The sequence below is a fragment of the Tachysurus fulvidraco genome, chromosome 25, assembly GCF_022655615.1.
Source record: "Tachysurus fulvidraco isolate hzauxx_2018 chromosome 25, HZAU_PFXX_2.0, whole genome shotgun sequence".
Taxonomy (NCBI): domain Eukaryota; kingdom Metazoa; phylum Chordata; class Actinopteri; order Siluriformes; family Bagridae; genus Tachysurus; species Tachysurus fulvidraco.
This window is the reverse complement of record NC_062542.1, coordinates 14129423-14152938: the sequence shown is the minus strand read 5'-3', so window position 1 is coordinate 14152938 and position 23516 is coordinate 14129423. Positions and strand designations below refer to the sequence as shown.

At 39.8% G+C, this 23516-nt stretch overlaps 1 protein-coding gene across 1 annotated transcript in view; it reads right to left on the bottom strand.

Moving 5' to 3' along the window:
• The window catches only part of prex2 (phosphatidylinositol-3,4,5-trisphosphate-dependent Rac exchange factor 2), a 106537-nt gene that overhangs the window by 39103 nt on the left and 43918 nt on the right, over nt 1-23516 (bottom strand). Inside the window, exons 14-25 of the mRNA XM_027174633.2 lie at nt 19407-19482; nt 18570-18642; nt 17252-17394; nt 15908-16000; nt 13462-13610; nt 12693-12778; nt 10358-10494; nt 9700-9817; nt 8290-8474; nt 5296-5457; nt 1330-1552; nt 278-485 (exon numbers count right to left, since the gene is read on the bottom strand). Of these exons, the coding sequence (XP_027030434.2) occupies nt 278-485; nt 1330-1552; nt 5296-5457; nt 8290-8474; nt 9700-9817; nt 10358-10494; nt 12693-12778; nt 13462-13610; nt 15908-16000; nt 17252-17394; nt 18570-18642; nt 19407-19482 (1653 nt within the window). The remainder of the gene's footprint in view (nt 1-277; nt 486-1329; nt 1553-5295; nt 5458-8289; nt 8475-9699; nt 9818-10357; nt 10495-12692; nt 12779-13461; nt 13611-15907; nt 16001-17251; nt 17395-18569; nt 18643-19406; nt 19483-23516) is intronic.

Below are 23516 nucleotides of genomic sequence, written 5' to 3'. Positions count from 1 at the left end.
TTATTTTCCTTCCTTTAAATAAACCTTTTGGATAAAACACAACAATGATTCAGGCTGGATATTAAAAGTCTACACAAACCCGGTGAAACTGCCCCTGTTTTTAAATGATAGTAGTATAAATAATGTAAAATAGCAACCCACAACATTTAAGTGAACAACAGGCTCATGCAAGGTTACATGAGCTATTATGGAACAGAGGTGTGAATACTTTTTATCCTTAAAAACATTAGAATAATTTCTATTTGTCTATGATCTCAGAACCCCAGACTGTACGTACTCGTGAATCTGTGCAGCGTAGCTCTCCATCTCCTTCATGGCCGTGTTCAGTTTAATGAGCAGTTTGTGGTAAGCGTCGACGGTGAGCAGGTCTTCCTCCCGCAGCAGGAAGCGCAGACCGTGTCCGTCCGTTCGGCCCAGACTGTGTCCTGAAGGAGCGGCCATGCTGGTGATGCAGTGCTGCACGTGGACCTTGGGGTTTAACTTGCCTGAGAACACATTTGTTTTTATTGTATGTCAAATTGTATACGTTACTAAACTTGAATCTAATCTGAAAACACAGAGAAAAAGCACACGTACAGCAGAAACCCTCTCAGATGCTGAATGAAGCTCCAGCCTCATTCATACAGTACATGCGTCACACAGAAAGTCCCAGAAAGTGTTTGAGGAAGAAATTGAAAGGAAAAAAAAAGTATAAAAAAGGAATGTAAGAAAAATTAAATAAATAATGGTGAGGAAAAACATGTCATATAGAGCGCAAGAAGAGACAAATTAAACATTACAGATATGAGGAAAGTCAGAAATATTTCATATATTTAATGGACTGAGTGAAAAATGATGTGTGTGTGAGAGAGAGAGAGAGAGAGAGAGAGAGAGAGAGAGAGAGAGAGAGAGAGAGAGAGAGAGAGAAGAGCCAGAGTAAAAGAAAGAAAGAAAGAAAGAAAGAAAGAAAGAAAGAAAGAAAGAAAGAAAGAAAGAAAGAAAGAAAGAAAGAAAGAGATAGAGTGAAAATAAAGAAGAGCTAGAGTGAAAGAAAGAAAGAAAGAAAGAAAGAAAGAAAGAAAGAAAGAAGAGCCAGCGTGACAGACAGACAGACAGACAGACAGACAGACAGACAGACAGACAGACAGACAGACAGACAGATAGATAGATAGATAGATAGATAGATAGATAGATAGATAGATAGATAGATAGATAGATAGACAGACAGACAGACAGACAGACCAGGATACCCCAGAGTTTACACTGAGCCACAGTTAAGTATTTCAGGTGTGAAAAGCCTTGTCCTGCCTACAGCTCCTTTAGAACCCCAGTGTGTCCCCAGTGGCTCACCTTGCTCCATGCTGTGGTTCCCTTTCTCCAGCGTGGAATTCTTCCTGTTGTCCAACTGCACACCAAAAGCGCTTCCCAGAGACGTTGTGGTCTTGGGGTAGGACACCTCCATCACGTTAATGTGGCAGTTGGTTGGGCAAAAATCGCTGCTGTGGAGAGGTGACACCTTAGTCTTGGCTTGCTTGAACGTAGGCCATGCTCGGTTTTTCAGCACCCGTGAAAACTGAGAACACAAATTGGGTTCGTGTGAATATGTCTGGACTTTTATAATGTCATGACAAGCTGCTGAATGGTGGCTGAATGATGGCTGACACAAAAATGAAGTCTGGCTAAGGACAGAGATAGGATTCAGTACAATATGCTGTCATGTTGAATGTGTCATACTGACTAGCCTAATTTATCGTTAGCAAAGCTACATAGTGTTTAGGTGCAAGTTAGCAAACACTTGGTACTGTTTTCAAGAAAAGAATTTACTAGCTAGCTAAACGGTGTAATTGTGGCAGCAAACTCACGAGTTTAAACATAGACAGTAAATAAAAAAAGAAGCTAGCTAGACAAAAGTGGTTTATTTGTAATCGTCTAAACACGATGGCTAAATTAAAACTATCTAGCTATAATCACATGGGCGATTTCACTAGCTAAATTTTGCATAGTCCAGACAAACAGTAGCTAGCACCCATTTTTAGCACCGTTTTATCATTTGTAAAACTTTTCAGCCAAGGAAAAGCATTGCTTGGTGTTACTTCAGAACACATCTAACTGCTAAAGGCAGGAATAGAGATTTCTGGTGATAACATGCCCGGCTCATCCATCACCCGCTCTCCAGCTGGTGGACTACATGCTCATTTACCTGCTACAACATAATAGATAATCAACTCAGTGCCAAAACAAGACCATCAAACAAAAAACACGCATTTCAGGAGGTTGTTCAATGCGGTGATTAATCAGCACTGCTATTTTCTGCACAAACATACACCTGCATGTTCCATCTTCCACTTATGCATTGAGATAATGGAGGAACATTAAAGCACGGTTGCTCGAGGTGCCTTTAATCACCAGGCTGCAGATGAGAATTTCAGCTCAGCACGTCCGTGTCACGCCTGATGTTTCCTCATCAACGCAAGGATTCGGAATATGCTCCGTTTGAGGAAACATTTGGCTCTCAGATTATTTGTATATTCAAAAAACCGTGCACACAAAATACATATTTTCTATTGAAAATCAGTTCTCAATTCTGATTGGTCAGAAAGTGTTGATTCCTTTTGTATTAAAGCAGCTGAGACAGAGTTAAAAGCTCTCAGTTTTCCTCTCAAAACTGTGCTGCACCGGATCTTCATTTGCATACAGGAATGTGATTGGCTCTTAGGTTTTATGATGCAGTAACACTTTCCTGATAGCTGTTTAATACTTTAAGACAGTGGTCCCCAAATGGTATCGGGCCGCCCAAGGAACATTAAATTATTTCCATTTTATTTACTCTGGTGTATTTCTCTCAGGTTTGTGCGACTTTCCATGGACGAGAGGTTAACCGAGAGCTGAGAGACGTCACCTAAAGCCGCACCAAATGCGCAAAATATCATGATATCGGAGCGGTTTTAGGTGACGTCTGGAGCTGAGCGGCTGCAAGAGGCAGTGGCGTTGTAGCTTTGGTGGAGAGAGAAGGTGTGTATCGCTCTTCTCTCTGTTCACTGGTACTTTCTCATGTTTAACACCGAAACAGACGTCGTTAGAAAGTTTCCTTGGGAAAAAGAAAAGGCCCAGTGAAGAAACAGAAGAAGAGCCTTTAACATCAAAGTAACATAACACTTTTAACAGACAATACCATGAGTCCTACTTGAAATATGGATTTATCGGGACAGGTGATTTTCACACACCAACCCCGCTCTGCATAGTTTGCGGCGACCAGCTCTCTAATGAGGCAATGAAACCTTCAAAACTGCTTCGCCGCTTGAACGCCAAGCACTCTGGATTAAAAGACAAGCCCCTGGAGTATTTTGAAAGACCCCCCAGCGGTCCGCGGTAAAATTATCAAACGTTGACCGGTCCGTGGCGATAAAAAGGTCGGGGACCACTGCTTTATAGTACTCACTTGTCCGCTAGTTTCTCACTGTGGTGACATTTTTCACTCTTTGACCTGCCTGAGTGTGGAAATAAATCCATGTAGAAATTATTTAATCATAAAAAGAAAAGTTTTGTAAAAAAAAAAAAAAAACAAACTCCCAGTGAATAATTAGACAATACTCTGTTCCACCCATCATTTTAAAATGTACCTGATTACGAAGGGCCCAGAAAACCCAGATTGTGATCCTCCTCCACTCACATGGCGGATGTGTGTTCAGGACATGGTGTTAATACTGTATGCGATGGTGGAAACATATCTGGCTTCAGAAGGGAGCTATTTTTGGCATCTGATTCATCCTTTTTACTTCATGATTCATTCTCGTACTTCACGGCACTTTTATTTCCAGCTGTTCTCCTCGTGTCAGAAGAACCTGACCATGATTTCTGTACGACAGCAGTATAGTATTTCTCAGTTTGTACTATGATTTTACAGGCAGCAGATGAACTGTGCTCACTTTCTCGCTTCATCGCCTGGCTTTAACAAACACCGGCTTCCCAGAATGCTGTAGGAAAGAACTGAGGTAAAGTAGCAGGACATAAGGTGCTACCAGTTTACCACCAGTGAATAGATAGATCTGACATCAAACGTGAACTTTCCAAAGAATCAGAGCAATTTTTTTTGCATGAGATGGTACTGAAAACTGGCTAACACGACTCTTAAAATCAATCCATTTGAATCGTGAATTCCTTTCCATATTTATTCTCATCATTTTATTATCCTTTGGTAACATTTTCACTTTAAAATGACCTTCTACCACAGCGCTGTTGAATTCTCAGATCTGATTGGTCAGAAGCCGCTGATTCATTTTCCTAATAGATTTACTCATGTCGTTTTTTAGTGTTAATACTGAGAGAATAAACAGTGTTCACAAAGAAAATCCTAAGAAGAAGAGGAAGAAGAAGAAGAAATACTTCCAAGATGACCGACACAGGTGGACAAGAGGTTATCACAAATGTCTATGTAAGACCTTCCTAAAATACACACACCAGACACTATGTAATATGAGACGTGTTTATGATAGACGCCTGATTTTTTACTAATAACTACATCTGATTTTTATTAAACAGCATCACCATTTTGTATGAGCCTGAGATAAAGCTATAGTTTTCATTTTGTATTTTTTTAATGGATTTTAAACGCAACTATGAAAGCAAATATGAAGGATAAAAACATACAGCATGATCTGTTGTTTCTTCTTTTAAAAAATGGAATCATGTAAATTCATTCATTCATTCATTCATTTTCTACCGCTTATCCGAACTACCTCGGGTCACGTGGAGCCTGTGGCGTCATCGGGCACAACGAGGCAGGATACACCCTGGACGGAGTGCCAACCCATCACAGGGCACACACACTCTCATTCACTCACACACTCACACACTACGGACAATTTTCCAGAGATGCCAATCAACCTACCATGCATGTCTTTGGACCGGGGGAGGAAACCGGAGTACCCGGAGGAAACCCTCGAGGCACGGGGAGAACATGCAAACTCCACACACACAAGGCAGAGGCGGGAATCGAACCCTGACCCTGGAGGTGTGAGGCTACTGTGCTAACCACTAAGCCACCGTGCCCCTCGTCATCATGTAAATTGCAATGGTATAAGAAAAAATGAGTCACATCACTCTGTCATTCATTAATGTCCTACCTATGTACTGCTGTGTTATAATTGTTCATTATCTACGTGTCTTATCTTACACACTTTATGTAGACACCATAATCCATGATGTTTCATCACACGGTCACGTCTAGGTTGCCGGTTTGACCGTCATGTTGAGAATAAAGATGTTAAACTCGATGATTTCCCGTCTATGTATGAGTATATGGATAGTGTTCTGTACCTTCCTGTAGTTAGTGATGCGGCGATTGACGTGCTCGAGTCTTTCTGCACACATCGAGCTGAACCTGAGCTGCAGCTCCTCAGGGACGAGCTCTGTGCCGGAGTTTATCCGGCTGCACGTCTGTACCAGCTGCTCGTCGTTCCGAGCCAAGGCCTCCAGGATCTGAAGAGGGAGAGAGGAAGCAAAGAAAAAACACAAGTCCGTCTGAGAACACAGACATCTAACTGATTGTGTATAGAAAGAGATCTGGGCTTTTTAAGAAAATATTTCTTGGGTTTCTAAGAGGGGATTTTGTTTGCAGATTTCTCTAAGGAAATACGAGCAATTCCCAGGCAGATGTAGGCAACAAGGCAAGAAATCTCAATAGCGCTAAGACTTGCAGTCTTGCATCTAATATTTTTTCTCATCATCATGATATACTGTAAGACACAGAAAACCAAACCGAGCCGAGGTGTTAAACAACATTACTCAGCAACTCTGGGTAATCGGCTCTGGCTGCTGTGTCCCCATCTCGTCAAACATCCTCTGCATCTGCACTTTCAGTTTACATATACAGTTAGTTCTCTGGCAGATGCTTTAATCCATATGGACTCACTGGATGTGGTTAAGATACAGTTTCCACACCGAGCTAGTCTTGTGTGTCTTTTTTCCCTTAAGCTTGCTCAGTGGCCCTGAATATGACTCTCTAGCAGTGTACAGATTTAAACTTTGGCATTCATAAGATTGGGCAAATAGGACACATACTTACCCGTAAAGCTATGAATGTCACACTGACAAAAGACAAACCATATCCTCATTCTTCTGGAAGCATTCAGAGGAATAGGAAGAAATGTCTCTCTGCTACAAGAGAATCCTATATGCTGGAGTTGAATCAGCTTGATTCCATTTGATTCTGCTTGATTCAGTTTGATTGAACTTGATTCCATTTGATAGAGTCACGATTGAATCAAAACGAATCGAGCTGAATCAAACGGGATCCGAGATCGAATCATAGATTTGAATCAAATCTCCTCTGAGAATGCTGAGTCCTTTTGTTGTGTTGTTTGTTACTTGAAGTTCTCCGTTTTAGTTTTTTTTGGTTTTCTTCTATCTTGTTTTGTATTTTAGTTACTCAGGTTTTCCCCTAGTGTCTTCCTGCGTCTGTTGGTTGTGTGAGTTTATCAATAAAACTCCTGTGTGTCTACTGTCTCTGTATTTGGGTTTGGATTCTGTTCCTTCGGAGGCACTCGAACATGAGAGAAAGTTTGAGCACAAAAACACAAGCAAGACAACGGGTATAAATCGGGGAGGGAATTAGTAGAACATAAGGATCAGGTGTGCAGAGGAAGGAATTGGCTAAGGACCAAACGGGGAAAAACACACATTATAACACAAAACATAAACAAAAGTACATGGCCTAATGGTTAGAGAGTTTGACTCTTAACCCTCAGGTTGTGGGTTAGAGTCTCGGTCCGGCAATACCATGACTGAGGTGCCCTTGAGCAAGGCACAGACATCCCCCCCAACTGCTCCTCGGGTGCCGCAGCATAAATGGCTGTCCACCGCTCAGGGTGTGTGTTCACAGTGTGTGTGTGTGTTTACTGCTGTGTGTGTGCACTTTGGATGGGTTAAATGCAGAGAACGTATTCTGAGTATGGGCCACCGTTCTTAGCCGTATGTCACATCACTTGTCACTTGTCACTGATTCGAGTTGATTTCACTTCTTCACATCTTAACAAGCTGCGTCAAAATGATCGACCAGAAATATTTAGGATTTAGCATCACGTAACTCATCTCTCTAACAAACAATTAAATCCAGAAAGACTGCAGCCTTGTACGGTACATGGCATAAACCAATTGCATGCATCTTATTCACCCCTTGGTTTTCAGTCACTGAGTGTGTGGTTTGAATCCCAGAAACATTCCCCATTCAGGCAGACACTTCAGCTCACTTCCTGTCGCCAAAAAAACATCTGCCAACCCCCCTGCAGTGTTATTAAAGAATGCACTTGTATGATTTCCCACACCTCTTTGCAACATCACGACGCCAAGGAAAATTTCATTACAGTGCCGAGCGAAGATCACATCCAAAACGGAGACGTGCCAAAAAATTGACTAGAAGCAGCAGGGATGATGATACATCAGATATGAAACAGCATGCTACATGTGTTAATGTCATATGTTATTGTTTAAAATATGGTAATAACAGAAGTGCTACTGTCTGTATGTGTCAAAACAATTAAATACACTCCTGCCAATGGGATATTTAACAAAGGATTCCTCAAGATCGGTTGCTTTAGACACCCAGCCGTTATCCTTCGTTCTACCTCGATCTCGAGTATATTTTAGAGATAGATTACATTTCAGCCAGTTATCAATCACCAACTGATGATCCTGATTCTCAGGACCTGACAATCAGCCCATTACATCACTGCTGTTTATAATGTTTATACAATCAGCAATGTTCTAATCTACAAAATGACATAATTGTGGACAGAAATTTAGATAGCTAACTAACTACTGTGGAGGAACTTTACAGCTTCCGAGGGTCATAAAGCAACCAGTATGTTTTAGTATTCAGGACTTCACCTCCATATTCTACTTAAAAAGCTTGTTAAATACAAGATGATAGGAAAATCTCTGATTTATGCATGCTGCGCCCCATAATAAACTTTTTTTAACTGCTTCAATAAAATCTACTATTAGATTTTTTTTTAGAAATGAGAAACTAAGTGATTACTAATTTTAATTCTATCGGAAAAAATTATTATTAATAATAAATACTGCTAAAATATATTTGTCCAAATGCTGAATTAGCTTTTTGAAATAAAAACAGAAACCCTTTAGCCTGTACATGAGTAAATTAAAAGGAAGCGTTGCCAGATTGGCATAGAACCAAACTTCATAACACAATCAAAATGGGCTTAATCAGTCTGGCAACATGGCTTCTAGTTCTTTTGATCACCAAGGTAAGTATGTACGGAAAGATTCGCAGTGTCTGTGTCCCATAAATACCTTAGATGTGAGGCTGAAGAAGCCTTTTGGCTCCACCATCTTCTCCAGCACGTGGCACTTGATCCCAGCCGTGCTGTCGTACTCGTACGCCACGCCGTACTCCAGGTGCACGTTATCCACTGTCAGACTCACGTGATCCTTCTTCCCATCTATCAAAGCGATGGTGTTGAACTTGTCCATAACCTCTGCAGAGCACACACACACACACACACACACACACACACACACACACACACACACACACACACACACACACAAAAAAAATTGGACAATTTAGAGATGCCAATCAGCCTACCACTTATGTGTTTGGGCTGGGATAAAAACATACACATTTATAAAAACATACAAATATATCTAATATTAATCTTTATAGTATAATATTAATCTTTATAGTATAATATTAATCTTTATAGTATAATATTAATCTTTATAGTATAATATTAATCTTTATAGTATAATATTAATCTTTATAGTATAATATTAATCTTGATATTATTCTTTGTTTTAACCTTTTGTTGTATGTTTATGTTCTGTAAAGCTGCTTTGAGTCCATGTCAATTGTAAAAAGAGCTATACAAATAAACTTGAAATGAATTGAATAAATCTGTCTGTCTGTGTCCATCTGTCTGTGTGTCCCTCTGTCTGTCTCTGTTTGACTGGGTCTCTGTCTGTCTGTGTGTCCATGTGTCCATGTGTCTGTCTCTGTCTGTCTGTGTGTCCATCTGTCTGTCTCTGTTTGACTGGGTCTCTGTCTGTCTGTGTGTCCATCTGTCTGTCCATCTGTCTGTCTGTGTGTCCATCTGTCTGTCTCTGTTTGACTGGGTCTCTGTCTGTCTGTGTGTCCATGTGTCCATGTGTCTGTCTCTGTCTGTCTGTATGTCCATCTGTTTGTCTCTTATTGACTGGGTCTCTGTCTGTCTGTGTGCCCATGTGTCTGTCTCTGTCTGTCTGTGTGTCCATCTGTCTGTCTCTGTTTGACTGGGTCTCTGTCTGTCTGTGTGTCCATCTGACTGTCCATCTGTCTGTCTGTGTGTCCATCTGTCTGTCTCTGTTTGACTGGGTCTCTGTCTGTCTGTGTGTCCATGTGTCCATGTGTCTGTCTCTGTCTGTCTGTGTGTCCATCTGTCTGTCTCTGTTTGACTGGGTCTCTGTCTGTCTGTGTGTCCATCTGACTGTCCATCTGTCTGTGTGTCTATGTGTCTGTCTCTGTCTGTCTGGGTCTCTGTCTGTCTGTGTGTCCATCTGACTGTCCATCTGTCCTGTGTGTCTATGTGTCTGTCTCTGTCTGTCTGGGTCTCTGTCTGTCTGTCTGTGTCCATCTATCTGTCTGTCTGTCTGTCTGTCTTTCTAGGTGTCCAGCTGTCTGTCTGTCTGTCTGCCTGTATTTATTTATGTGTGTTTTTTAACTACCTTCCACTTTACACTCAAACACCTCCCCGTTCTCCTCAGCGCTCGGTTTCTGGATGGCCTTTTGGTGGTCCTCCTGAGCGCTCTCACTGTTGTTGTACACCCACTTTATGGAGTCTTGCTGAAATAAGAAACAACCAGAACAAAAATGTTTAGATTGGCATCAGGGCTCGGGTTCATGTGGCGAGCGCACACTGTTCACGCTGTGTCCAAAAAAAACCTGAGCCTATCACAAACAAATACTGTTTCTATTGGTTAAATTACAACAAAATGATACTCATTTGATTTTTATTACCAAAGACACAAATTGTTTTTATTGCATTATATAGAAATTGGGCTTGGGCTTTTCCTTACAAATGGAAAATGGCATTATGGGAATACTGTATGACTTGTATATTCATTTGAATGCTAACTCCAAGCAGGTCTATGAGGAGATTCTGAGCACAATTATCAAAAATTCACAAAATATTTTGTACATAAAATGTGTTTGTTATTGCAATGTTCTCCATGTGTTATGTTCAATCATGTATTTTATTGATATTGTAATCACTGATGATTTTTATCAGTATCCTTGTTGTTAGTTATTTAAAGCAACACTGGAACATGACTGTGTAATCCCCGCTGTAGTGCGCAAACGGATGAGTTGGGACGTGGCTCCTACCTGTGAGGGTCTGCGGTATTTCCTGCAGGCTGTGACATGCGCGATCACACTGGCGTGACTCTCTTTGCTTACATTAATGCCATTGACCTTGATAATGCACTGACCCGGGTGTAGACCTGACACAGCCGCAACGGTGCCTGCAAAACAAACCAGATAAATAATCGCCCATGACAGAGAGAGAGAGAGGACTGTGGTCACTCTCAAGCATTCTTAATTAACATATTGACAAGAGCGGTCTCTGGTCTGACTATAAACAGCTTGAATCAGGCTCCAAACTGTCGCACTTTGGGTAGGCGTTCTGTAAACGGACGGCAGGTAGCATGACAAACGGCATATAAACAAACCGAGCTCAGAATCCAGCAAACATAAACAACCAGTCCAGATAAAGTTTAAGAGGAAGCTAATCACTATGCTAGGATGTAGTCCGTGTTGATCCGTGCGATCGAGGTTCTGTAGAAAACATTTCGTTATATGGTTTAAGGTCAAGCTTTAATGATAGGGTAAATAATGATGGATTTTATTTAAAATATCTTAAGGACGCACAATCACGTGCTGTTTGTTGAGCGATCGCGGCTCTACGCCACGTTTCTATTCTGGATATTAGTGGTCAGGTGTTGCTTTTTCACTCACAAGTTTGGATATAGGTTTAGCTAGATAACAAACTGAGACAGAGCTCAGAACTGTGTGTGTGTGTGTGTGTGTGTGTGTGTGTGTGTGTGTGTGTGTGTGTGTGTGTGTGTGTGTGTGTGTGTGTGTGTGTGTGTGTGTGTGTGTGTGTGTGTGTGTGTGTGTGTGTGTGTGAGCAAGTGAGACATTATTCCTCTCTGACTATTCCACCCTGCCATAACACACAATCTTACACACGCACACGCACACACACACACACACACACACACACACACACACACACACACACACACACACACACACACACACACACACACACACACACACACACACACACACACACACTTCATGTATCTCACACACTCTCCTTATTTCTCCCATTTTCTAATTATATATTTTTTATTTAATAAAAAGTATATTTTTGTTTTAGATATTTAGTATCACTCTCCTTATATCCCACTTTCTTTTTCCTCATACCTCACTCTCTCCTCATACCTCACTCTCTCCTCATACCTCACTCTCTCCTCATACCTCACTCTCTCCTCATATCTAACTCTCTGTTTATATCTCACTCTCTCCCTATGTCTCTCTCTCCCTATATCTCTCTCTCCCTATATCTCACTCTCTCCCTATATCTCTCTCTCCCCCTATATCTCACTCTCTCCCTATGTCTCTCTCTCCCTATATCTCACTCTCTCCCAATGTCTCTCTCCCCCTATATCTCACTCTCTCCCTATATCTCACTCTCTCCCAATGTCTCTCTCTCCCTATATCTCACTCTCCCCCTATATCTCACTCTCTCCGTATATGTCTCTCTCTCCCTATATCTCACTCTCCCCCTATATCTCACTCTCTCCGTATATGTCTCTCTCTCCCTATATCTCACTCTCTCTGTTTATGTCACTCTCTCTCCCTACATCTCACTCTCTGTGTATACATCACTCTCTCTCCCTACATCTCACTCTCTGTGTATACATCACTCTCTCTCCCTACATCTCACTCTCTGTGTATACATCACTCTCTCTCCCTACATCTCACTCTCTGTGTATACATCACTCTCCCCTCATATCTCACTCTCTCTGTTTATACGTCACTCTCTCTCCCTACATCTCACTCTCTGTGTATATATCACTCTCCCCTCATATCTCACTCTCTCTGTTTATATGTCACTCTCTCCCCTCATATCTCACTCTCTCCCCCTATACTATATCTCACTCTCTCTGTTTATACGTCACTCTCTCTCCCTACATCTCACTCTCTGTGTATACGTCACTCTCTCCTCATCTCACTCTCTCTGTTTATACGTCACTCTCTCTCCCTATATCTCACTCTCTCTTTTTATACTGTATGTCACACTCTCTCCCTATATCTCATTCTCTCTGTTTATACGTCACTCTCCCTCCTCATATCTTACTCTCTCTGTTTATACTGTATGTCACACTCTCTCCCTATATCTCATTCTCTCTGTTTATACGTCACTCTCCCTCCTCATATCTTACTCTCTCTGTTTATACTGTATGTCACACTCTCTCCCTATATCTCATTCTCTCTGTTTATACGTCACTCTCCCTCCTCATATCTTACTCTCTCTGTTTATACTGTATGTCACACTCTCTCCCTATATCCCATTCTCTCTGTTTATATGTCACTCTCTCGCCTCATATCTCCTTCTCTATCTCTCTCTCTGTTCATGTCTGTGTTTCCTCACCCCTGCCGACAGCATGCACAACAGATGGGCCAAATCCGCGGATCTGAAAGCCGAGCCCATCCGCCGAGTCTGGGATCTTCACAGTTCTGAGCACAAACACACACAGAGAAAAAAAACACACAAATTAACCACAAATCTTGTGTTTGGATTTTTTATGAAACTATTCATTGTAATAAACAGGCAATTAATGAAGCCATAAAAAGTGAAATTTAATAGCTGTTTATTAGGTAGAATTAATTGTGTCAAGTTTTTTTTTTTTTATTAAAGACCAGGCTAATTAGCAATCAGGGATTTCAATTCCCTGTGTGTTTTACAAATCTCTCTCTCTCACACACACACACACACACACACACACACACACACACACACACACACATACACACACACACACACACACACACACACACCTCACTCTCACTGAATTTCCACATTTCTAGTCACATGAAACAAACCATATATAGTTCATCAGTGTTTGACTGTTTAAGTCGTTCTCTCCATAATATCATGGTTTTACATACATAAAGAACTTAAAAATTTCCAAAGTTAACACGGATTTTCTGCAGATTTAAGTCAAAACATGTTGTGTGATGTCATTTCAACACACATTCAGCCAAAACCCTCGAACTCGTTGACTTTAACTGTTACGATTGCGCACAGTCACGTCTGACTGTGCACTTTCTGACATTACTGACATCATGACCTCATACTTCACATCTACCCCTCGTATTTAACACACGATAGCTCTGTGTGACATTTTTACTGTACGTACTCTCGAGGTTTGGTGCTGACCAGCACTCGAAGTGGACCCTTGCTGCTGAAACACTGCTTGAGAAACGTTTCCACTTCATGGAAAGGCCTCAAGAAAACCGGGTCTCCATTGATAGCATAAATCTTCTTCCCCACTTCCATCCCAGCCATCTGCACATAAATATAATGAATACATAAAAAAGTAAGGATACATTTTAGATATCAGTTGTCTGTACTGTAGGTCACTATTTTATTCTTCTGTCTGTTTTTCATTCTCATAAAATTTCTCTTTTTTTTGGTTATACATTTTTTATAATTCGTGCATTTTGCCCATGCATTCAATATCCTTCCTTTACACTAATATGCTGTCAGTAACATCACCCATTTTCCGCTTTAACCCTTTTGTCCGGTACACCGTCGGCATGGAAATCAACTTAAGAGATATTTTCAATCGGTATAAACAAACTAAGTATTTGCTGGTCACAAGTCTGATATAAAATGAGTCATAACTCTTAGTTTTCAGTCTGAGACGCTTCTTTTCAAAGCTCATGAATAAGCCCTTGTTCTTCTCACAGAGCAGAACTGGGTTTGATATCAACGTTTACTTTGAAGAAAAAAGCTAATATGAGCTTCGTATTAACCACCACTGTGGAGTGAGACATGGACATGACAAAGACATTCACTGAGGAAAATGGCCTCTGGTTAAAAAAAAAAAAAAAAAAAGTCAACCAACATTAGGTAGAATTAAAGAGCCATTTTGTCTGAAAGCGTGGTCCTCTGGTTCTCTGGTCTATTAAAAGTGCTTTCTGAATGCAGGCATCTTATTCAAAGCTCCTGCCATTTTTATACTAACCCTAATCTACAGACATAGCACCAAATCTTTCTTCGCAATACTGCACTTCCTCCGCTTAGCTCCCAGAAGAGCTCGCTGATTTAGGTGAAACGAGTCGCCCACACGTCGCTTGTGCTATTGTACATATCTCCGTCTTTCACCCACGATGCGTCGCTCCGCTTTCCTGAGAAATCGCAGGCCTGCTGAAAGCTTCCCTCCTGTGCCGATTCAGCATTCTATAAAACGGAAAGCTGGCCTTTCCCTCCCCTTGTTCTCTCTCCCTTTCCTGTCTAGAGCTCATACATTATATTGTGTGTGAGTCAGATGCATAAAGTGGTTTTTTTTTTTGTTTTTTTTATGAGGCTCTTTATCTATGCATGTGCACAGTTGAAGCGTATTGCCTGATTTAACAGCTCCATACTAGAATCATGAACACACACACACACACACACACACACACACACACACACACACACACACACACACACACACACACACACAGAGCATCTTAAACTTCACACAGCTCTGGAAAGCATCACCATCCCCCATCAGAACTGATCAAGTTTCCACAACCTCAGATAGCGGAGACTTATTTAATAAACCCGAGTTAGCAGAGTCTTTTTTAGATCTAAAGCCTGTTTGACTGTGAGAGTTAAACATCAACCGTCCTTCTAACACAGAAGTTTCAGTATGAAAGCAAGCTCTCACTACGATCACAGGCTTCAGGTCTGATTGAAGAAGTTTTCTCATGAAGTAAACTGAACATCTGCAGCTTAGATTGTTCAGCTCAGGCAGTCTCACAATAGATATAGTTTAAATACATATAACATTCTATAATCCTTGTTTTGCTTGAAAATATATGTTTAAACCCTCTCTTAACTTCAGTTGAACTTCTAATCTGACATATGTAGCCTAAATACTCTTAATATGGATCTGATCAATTGGTCACAACGACATAAAAACACTGCAAAACACATCTAAACCACTCAAATCTTTGTGTACACATGCTAACTAGACAACAATTTTAGCTAGATAGCAACCTGAGCTCCTGATGTGCTAGCTATCTAGTATTTTTTTTTACAAAACTGAACAAAGCATCACATGTATTACTCTCAACGTAGGTAAAGATTAGGATTATACGGTCATTATCATTCCATTCAACTAACATTATTATTATTATCATTAGCTAGCTAGTACATGACGTTGAAACACTGACAGAATGTTGCTCAGTTTGACACTAATATATATAAAGCTTGAGACAACAATAGTGTTGAATTAGCTGGCAATGCAATATTTATGTGTAGCTACCATGCTAGGTCTTTCTTTGCCTGAAGATTAGATGTACAGTTTAGAGATTAGTGCTTAGTTAAATACAGTAGCTAAATATTTGATTGAAATATTAAGTTGATTTCTAGTAAATAAGAAAAACAGATGCTACTTGTTTCAAATCATTCTTTGAATAAACTAGCGAGAGACAAAAAACCAACCGATGCTAAAATTGACACCGCTGAAGGGTGTCCTGGATGTTGCACTGAAATATCTTGAAAGGAATGTTCTAGAAAAATCTATCCTAGCGTAAAAAAAACAAGCCCAGACTCACAGCAGAGATGATGAGGAAGAGAATTTGCATATTTACCTCTGCATGAGATCCTTTTTCTACCGACTTGATAATAGGAACTCTGTTACGATCCTCGAGGGTGAAGCCGTACCCTCCGTCACTAGGCCTTATCTACAAGAAAGAAGAGCAGCGAGTTTACGACACGCGATAATGCTGAACTGAGCACAAGACTCGCAGAAGTGCTGAGCAGCCACAGCAGCTACACACTACATCAGGGATACTTGAGGAGAACTGAGATGGTGGTATGAAGATAGAAATAAATCTAAGCTCTGGATAAAATTCTTTTCTTTAACACTAATATATCGTGTGTTAATCATGATCCTGATTGTGTATATTAACTAGTTACAATGATATTTTAAATCCAAGAATTTAAAATCCAATATTTTTCAATGATACTTCATTTTTCGCTCTTTTAATTGAAAAAAATGACAATATTTTAAAATTATTTTAAAACAACAGTGAAAGCAGCAAGTGCCGTTGTCTGTTGCTACAAAAAATATTTGTATATTTTTATTTATCTATTTTACCCTGTTGCGCTTTAAATGTAGTCTGCATTTAGATCGTTATTATTACAAATTTGTATTTTATTTTATTTTAAAATCTTATTTAAAAAAAATAAAAAAAAGCATTTAACATGTCATACTGTGTATGATTGTGTATGTGACTCTTGCCTGTGAATTTTGCCTGATTCAGATTCAGAATGATTTATTGGCTCTTTATAGCCAGAACGAGTTCAATCAGAATCAGCATCTGATTTAATTAGAAAACTTTCCAACATTTAACACTATGAAATTTGTGTATGATGTAGAATAACAGCTTGGCCTGCTATGTTATTTATCTCCAGTATAGGCATTAAATCCCATAAATAATCTAAATTATAATCCCTAATCTCTAATCCATAATCCCATCAAAATTATAATCAAAATCTGGAATTATGAAACAGGCCACTTATTAAATTTATTCACGGGTTGAATTGAGACTACTGGTCATCCATCCGTCCATCCATCCGTCCATCCATCCGTCCATCCATCCATCCATCCATCCATCTATCTATCTATCTATCTATCTATCTATCTATCTATCTATCTATCTATCTATCTATCTATCTATTTATTTATTTATTTATTTATGTCTCAATCTTCATGTTTCGCTGAAATTCCACCATTAGTGCTGTACAGTATCGTTTCACAAATTCTCTCAGCTTTTTAAACACAAGAGCAATAAAAGACTTCATTCATAATTAATAAAATCCAATATAAAGGTCAAAGTCAAGGGACGAGCGGTGTGACCGAACAGAACGCCACCCAGCAGCACACGGTAACTAATTTCAGCTGTGCGACATTACAGCCGTGTATCTCTCACCAGCAGAGACTTAGCGATGACATTTTCCACTATTTTCAGATCGTGCTTCATGGGCTTGTGCTTGGTGTTTGATCCCTCCATCTCTTCGTCGGCGAAAAAGCGGAACAAAAGTGGCTCGTCCTTGAACTCGCTCTTCTCCAGCACTGGGAAAGACATTAGAGTTAAAGCGTGTTCTGTATTCAGACAGTGAGGAGAAATAAATCAGGAAAGGCCGAGCTTTAGGGAAATAATAAACAGACATGAAGCCAAGTTACGATTCTCACCCTGAACTATTATTTTCTTTTCCCTATAACAGCACTGATGTCCTGTTGTGCTTTATTTGTTTTGTACTACAATGTTTATCCATTTTTAGTTACATTAAATGCTGTCTCACATCTGTGAGACAGGGTTAAAAAATTGGTAAAAAAACAGCTGTTTCTTTTGTATATGTTATCTTAAATTAAATATGACTCTTACTGAAGTCATTAGATTTTCTTTGATAATCTGCTTTGGTGCTTAAGCTCTGATATTTGGTACTTAATTCAGGCCCCATGAACATGAAGACTAAACCATAAGCAGTTTCTGTATTAGAGACACTCTCTCTTTTCTCTCTCTTCTCTCTCTCTTCTCTCTCTTCTCTCTCTCTCTCTCTCTCTCTCTCTCTCTCTCTCTCTCTCTCTCTCTCTCTCTCTCTCTCTCTCTCTCTCTCTCTCTCTCTGGTGGTCAGGATAGTGGGGGTTTCTCATTGCTGAGAAAATCCCAAGTCAATTGTCTCTAAAGCAACAAGACCTAATGTCATTTTTTTTTCTATGTGTAAAACACCCCCAGAATAAAAAAAATAACAAGAATAATTTCTCCTTATTTTCCTCCATTTAACAAAATCAGCCGTAACGTCAATTTCTTAGGCATATAAACAAGTGTAATAACACATCGGCATGAACGCCTGCGATCAAATTCGGTCCCGTTTAATGGAAATAAATCCATCGGGGTCATTATGATCCATATATTCTGTAATTTGTCCCTTATTTGTGGGCAGTTGGACAAAGCTCTGTCCAACATATAATGACAAATGAAGTGTGAGTCACGCATGATGTGGAGTTTGGCACAGCGTGGCTCCGGTCTTAAAATACAAGGCTTGGAATCGGTAAACAAGAGGTCACTATGGCGACAGAGCGTTCACTGGAACTTACAATCAGCTGGACTAATTGGAGAAGGTTTGCAATGATTGGCTCCAAAGTAAGGTTCGGTTTAGGAGGCGAAATAATACAGAAGGGAGCCGACGAACACAGTGAAGCTTTTTGTTGTCTTTAGGAAGTGAGAGTTGCCAGTCATACTGTACCATGATGCATGAATCCGTTGTCGCACAGCTCCACCCCCAAGATCAGTGCTTCTTCTCTTGTTCGACAGTCACCCTTGAAAAGAGAGAGAGAGAGAGAGAGAGAGAGAGAGAAAAAGAGAGAGAGAGATAGTGTGAGTAAAAAGACAGCCTTTATTGTCTGCCCTGTCCTATTAAACCTCCAGACACTCACAGGCTGTTTATACTGCACGCAAACCCAGTACATTTACATGAAAAGTGACTGAAATGAGCTGAGAAGAGTCAGCTCACAGCCCAGGGTCATCAAGTGACACGTCTAAAGAAATGGCGTACATACATCTTTTTTCTTTTTTGTTTTTTTTTAATAAATAAGTAAAAAAATAAAGTGCTAATTCCTTTTATGGAGAAAGATCCCTTGTCAGAAATTTTGAGTTTAGCTTCTAATTTACCAGCTTACTGAATACTGTGATAGTTTTAAAGCTATGACGAACCATCTGCTAAAAGTTTAAAGTCTGTAAATGACTGTAAAATTGCTCTGTTATTTAAATGGGCAGGGTATTCACGGTACAAGATGAGCAATAATCCACCCACCGTCGGTTTTACTATTTTACGATTTGACCACTGTCTCGATTCCGATGAATGCAAGTCTTCATTACCAGAAAAAAAAAAAACAACTTTTTGCTCAGGCTGTGGTTTCACTGTTCTGCTATATTTCAGCTTTATATTTGTATTTATAAAAACACAGCCATCTTTGCATCTAGACAAGAATCTCTTTCTTTGGATCACTTCATAGCAAATTAAAATTTTCTTTTAAAAACAAACATTATAGATACAGGTATTTGATTAGAATTGTGGTCTTACCTGCGCTATGAGCCAGTCGATCAACTTGTTGGCCATCACTACAGATTTGTATGTTCTTAAATGGTAATCTTTATCCCTGAATGTACAAAAAAAAAACAACAGTTACTTACAAACAGCAGGAAAGTGATTCTAACCTGACCTCTGACCTCTTGGTCTGAGCTTTGACCTCTTGACAAGGCCGTTGAGAGAGCTGAACTTGGCTTTTACATCCTGACAGCCATTTCCTCTACATCCATCACGACATACATCAAGACTCACTTCCTGCCTTTTAGGCCCCACTTTCTCCTTCACATCGATCCTGAGCAGAGCTGTTCTGACACACGGTTACGGCGTTAACATCAACGTACTTAAAGAACGGAGGATCTCGTTTCTACAGTATTCATTCTTTCATTCATTCATTCATTTTCTACCGCTTATCCGAACATCTCAGGCGTCATCGGGCATCAAGGAAGGATACACCCTGGACGGAGTGCCAACCCATAACAGCGCACACACACACTCTCATTCACTCACGCAATCACACACTACAGACAATTTTCCAGAGATGCCAATCAACCTAACCGGAGTACCCGGAGGAAACCCCCGAGGCACGGGGAGAACATGCAAACTCCACACACACAAGGCGGAGGCGGGAATCGAACCCCCAACCCTGGAGGTGTGAGGCGAACATGCCCATTTACTACAGTATGATAATTTGAATTTCTAAAAATATGACTGTTTTTTGGTGGAGTTTCAGCCTTGGCACAGAAATATTTCAACCATGTAAAAAAAATGCAGTGGTAAAGTAACTGAGAAAAAAAGGGAAACTGTGACACAGAATTTGCTGAACTTTGGCATTGAAAATAAAATTAAAACATTAAAAATCCTCAACATAAATCCTCTCTACACTACAAGTGTTTGGCATTAGAAGGGCAACTTCTCTCAACCCCACATTGTTGACAATGGAATTTTTTCAAGACCCATAAAGTTGCTCTTGGCAGCTTTCAAGCTCTTGATTCGCTTATCTTAAAAGATCCAATATTTAAAAAAGAATAGTAGGATCAAAAGGTAATGAAGGGCTGAACTGGTGGTAACTTTTACAATCTTTCAGCCAGCTGAGGTTAGAAGGTAGAAGCGCCGATTTGATTATGTGATGTGGGGGAGTTGGTGGTGGGGGTGTTGGATTTGTGGCTGCATAAAAACTGGGAACGTGAGAATTTACAGTGTAATGAAGCTGAGATTTTCCCATGAAGCCAGGAATCTCCTGAGGTACACTCGGTGTGACTTGGATTGAAGACTGGACTGGAGGTCTTTCCCCAAACCCCTGGCTTCTCTACACACAAACAATTCAAATCTAAAGCATCGCTACTCTACAACATAATAAGCAAGGATGAAAATACTGCTATTTTGAAACAAAGCACAGCGCAATGTTTTCGGTTCTTTCTTACTATAAATTTCCTCACAGCATTCTGAGTCTCTCAGGAGGTTTTGGCACTGGCCTGTACACCTCGCCTTGAGCCATAAATTTTAACCACCGTGACTCGTTCATCTTAGCCTCAACCCAAAGCTGTCACAAATGAAGGGACAGCAGCCATATGCCTCACACCGGCACAATGTAATCCACCAAAGCAGCAGGCACGAATAGGTCACTCAAATCCTTTATCACCTTTTTAGCCTGTGCCAAAATAATAACAAGCCTGGATTTACAACTTCTTTTGTGGGTTTTTGATTGGGCCTGTGCCTTCTCTGTAGCTTTCCTTCCACCAAAAGTTTCTTGCTAATTAGACTGCAATCCGGAAGTCAAAGCAAATACACTGACTCATACACAATGTCTAACACACACACACACACACATACGCACACATCGTATATGTCCTTGAAGCCGCTCAAGTAAAAATACATGCACACACTCTGACACAGGCAACAAAATGACAAAGTACAGTCTGTCTTAAAAAAAACAAACAAAAAAACACATTAAATAATTTGGCAGACGCCCTTATCCAGAGCTTGATCATGGGCCCAACAGTGGCAGCTTGGTGGACCTTGGATCGGACTCAGAACCTTCCGATTGGTAGCCCAACACCTTAACCACTAGGCTACCACATGCCCACGTTAAAACTAAAAGTATGTTTAAGTTAAATTAGTAAATAGTGAGTGCTAATCAGTGGTAATGGAATTAAACTGTAATTATAGCCATGCAGAGGCTTTCCTTTCTTTCTCCCCAAATTTCTCTGAGGTAAATGTCCAATCTTCCAAAACAGGAACTAACCCACAATAAACAACCCAGTAGTACATCAACACTGATTGTGTGCTAGTCCAGACTTGCCATCCATCCTCTTCGACATTCATAGCTATTAGCGTTATAATTCAGATTAATATGCTTTTAACTAAACATATGAATAATAAAGGTCTGAGTTTTAACATTTAGGTGACTAAATATAAAAACACAGCATAAGCTAGTTAGATAACTTGCTAATATGTTGGTAAGATTTTCTCTTTGTTTAGAGACAAAGCAAAGCTACTGTATGTTGATCATGTAAACATGACAAATCTGGAAGATTGGACATTTACCTCAGAGAAATTTAGCGAGAAAGAAAGGAAAGCCTCTGCATGGTTATAAACACATTTTATTACCATTACCACTGATTAGCATTCACTATTTACTCATTTAATTCAAACGTACTTTTATCTTTAACGTTCAAAGATACTGATTAACAATATTTAAACTAAACACATGACTAATAATCATCTGAGTTTTAACAATAAGCTGACTGGGAAATATAAAAACATAGAATAAGCTAGATAATGGCTAAGGATAACAGTTTAGCTAGACAACATATAGCCAACAAATCATTTCGAGTGAAAACAAAGCCATCAGACAAACATTTACCTCAGAAAATGTGTCTATTCGAATGAAAAGCCTTTACATGGCTATAATTACAGATTCGACCCGGGAAGTCAATGCTGTGGTAAAACATATGGATATTAGAAAATAACGATAGAAGAAAACAATATACAGTAAGTGATACTATGATATTTACTTTGTACTGATGTTTCGGCTATCATGGTAACATAAAAACAATAAAAAATCCATGGTTCCACTATGAAAATTTTACAATAGTACATTTTTATGGTAATATCATGCTACTTTTTGTTAACTGAAGGCATTCACTACACGGAAATCAAAAACATGTGGCGCACACTCCTTTTTCTCAAACACAGCTGGTGTATTTTAGTGGAAAAAGTGTGTAATTGCAAAAAAGTGCTAGTGAGAGAGATAGAGAGAGACAGAGAGAGAGAGAGAGAGAGAGAGAGAGAGAGAGAGAGAGAGAGAGAGAGAGAGAGAGAGAGAGAGTATTTCATGACTCTTTTAATAGTGTGTCAAGAAAATTTAATGTTATTCGCTCTGGTCAGTGAGTTGCCCAAAGTCTCTCTCTGCACCTGTTGTGTTGTTTGCTAATGCTAGCTACAGATAAAGACTCTAAGATAAAGTGGGACTGATAACTTAATTGCCTTCACACTGTGTTTAACTGCTCTGCTGAATCGAAGCATTGTTTGCAGACTTTAAAACGTTTTTTCTGTGGTAAATACAATCAGAATTACACGACCGGTCTTTCACACCAGCAAGATGAATGAAAAACACCATTAGCACGGTATGCTTACCATCTGCTCCCAAACAGACCGAAAGCCTCACTGACCATTCAGCTTAGCATGTGAAAGGCAGAGGAAGTTCGATTTTGTCTCTCAAGGTAATGATTGTGTAAATATCATGAAAACGGAAAGCGCACTTGACGTTGTTTTAAAACAACGGTACACTTTTAACACTATTAAGCAGGTAGACGGACAGCTGGCTCTTGTTGTCTCAACTGCCTTTAGTTTGCTGCTAATCTGTAAAACATGGGAGACTTTTATATCTTTATTCAAGGAAGTCAGAATGAATGCAAGATTCTATGATTAGCCTTGGGTTAGCTAACATAAATCTCTAGCTAAAATGTTTAGAAGAAGAATAAAACCAAATCTATTCCAAATGGGTTGGAGTCTATTTCAGGGCCAGAATTTTTTTTAAACTGAAATTTTGTTGAAGAAACTAATTTCATAGTAAAAGTATTTTGGTAAGTTCTAGATGTTTAA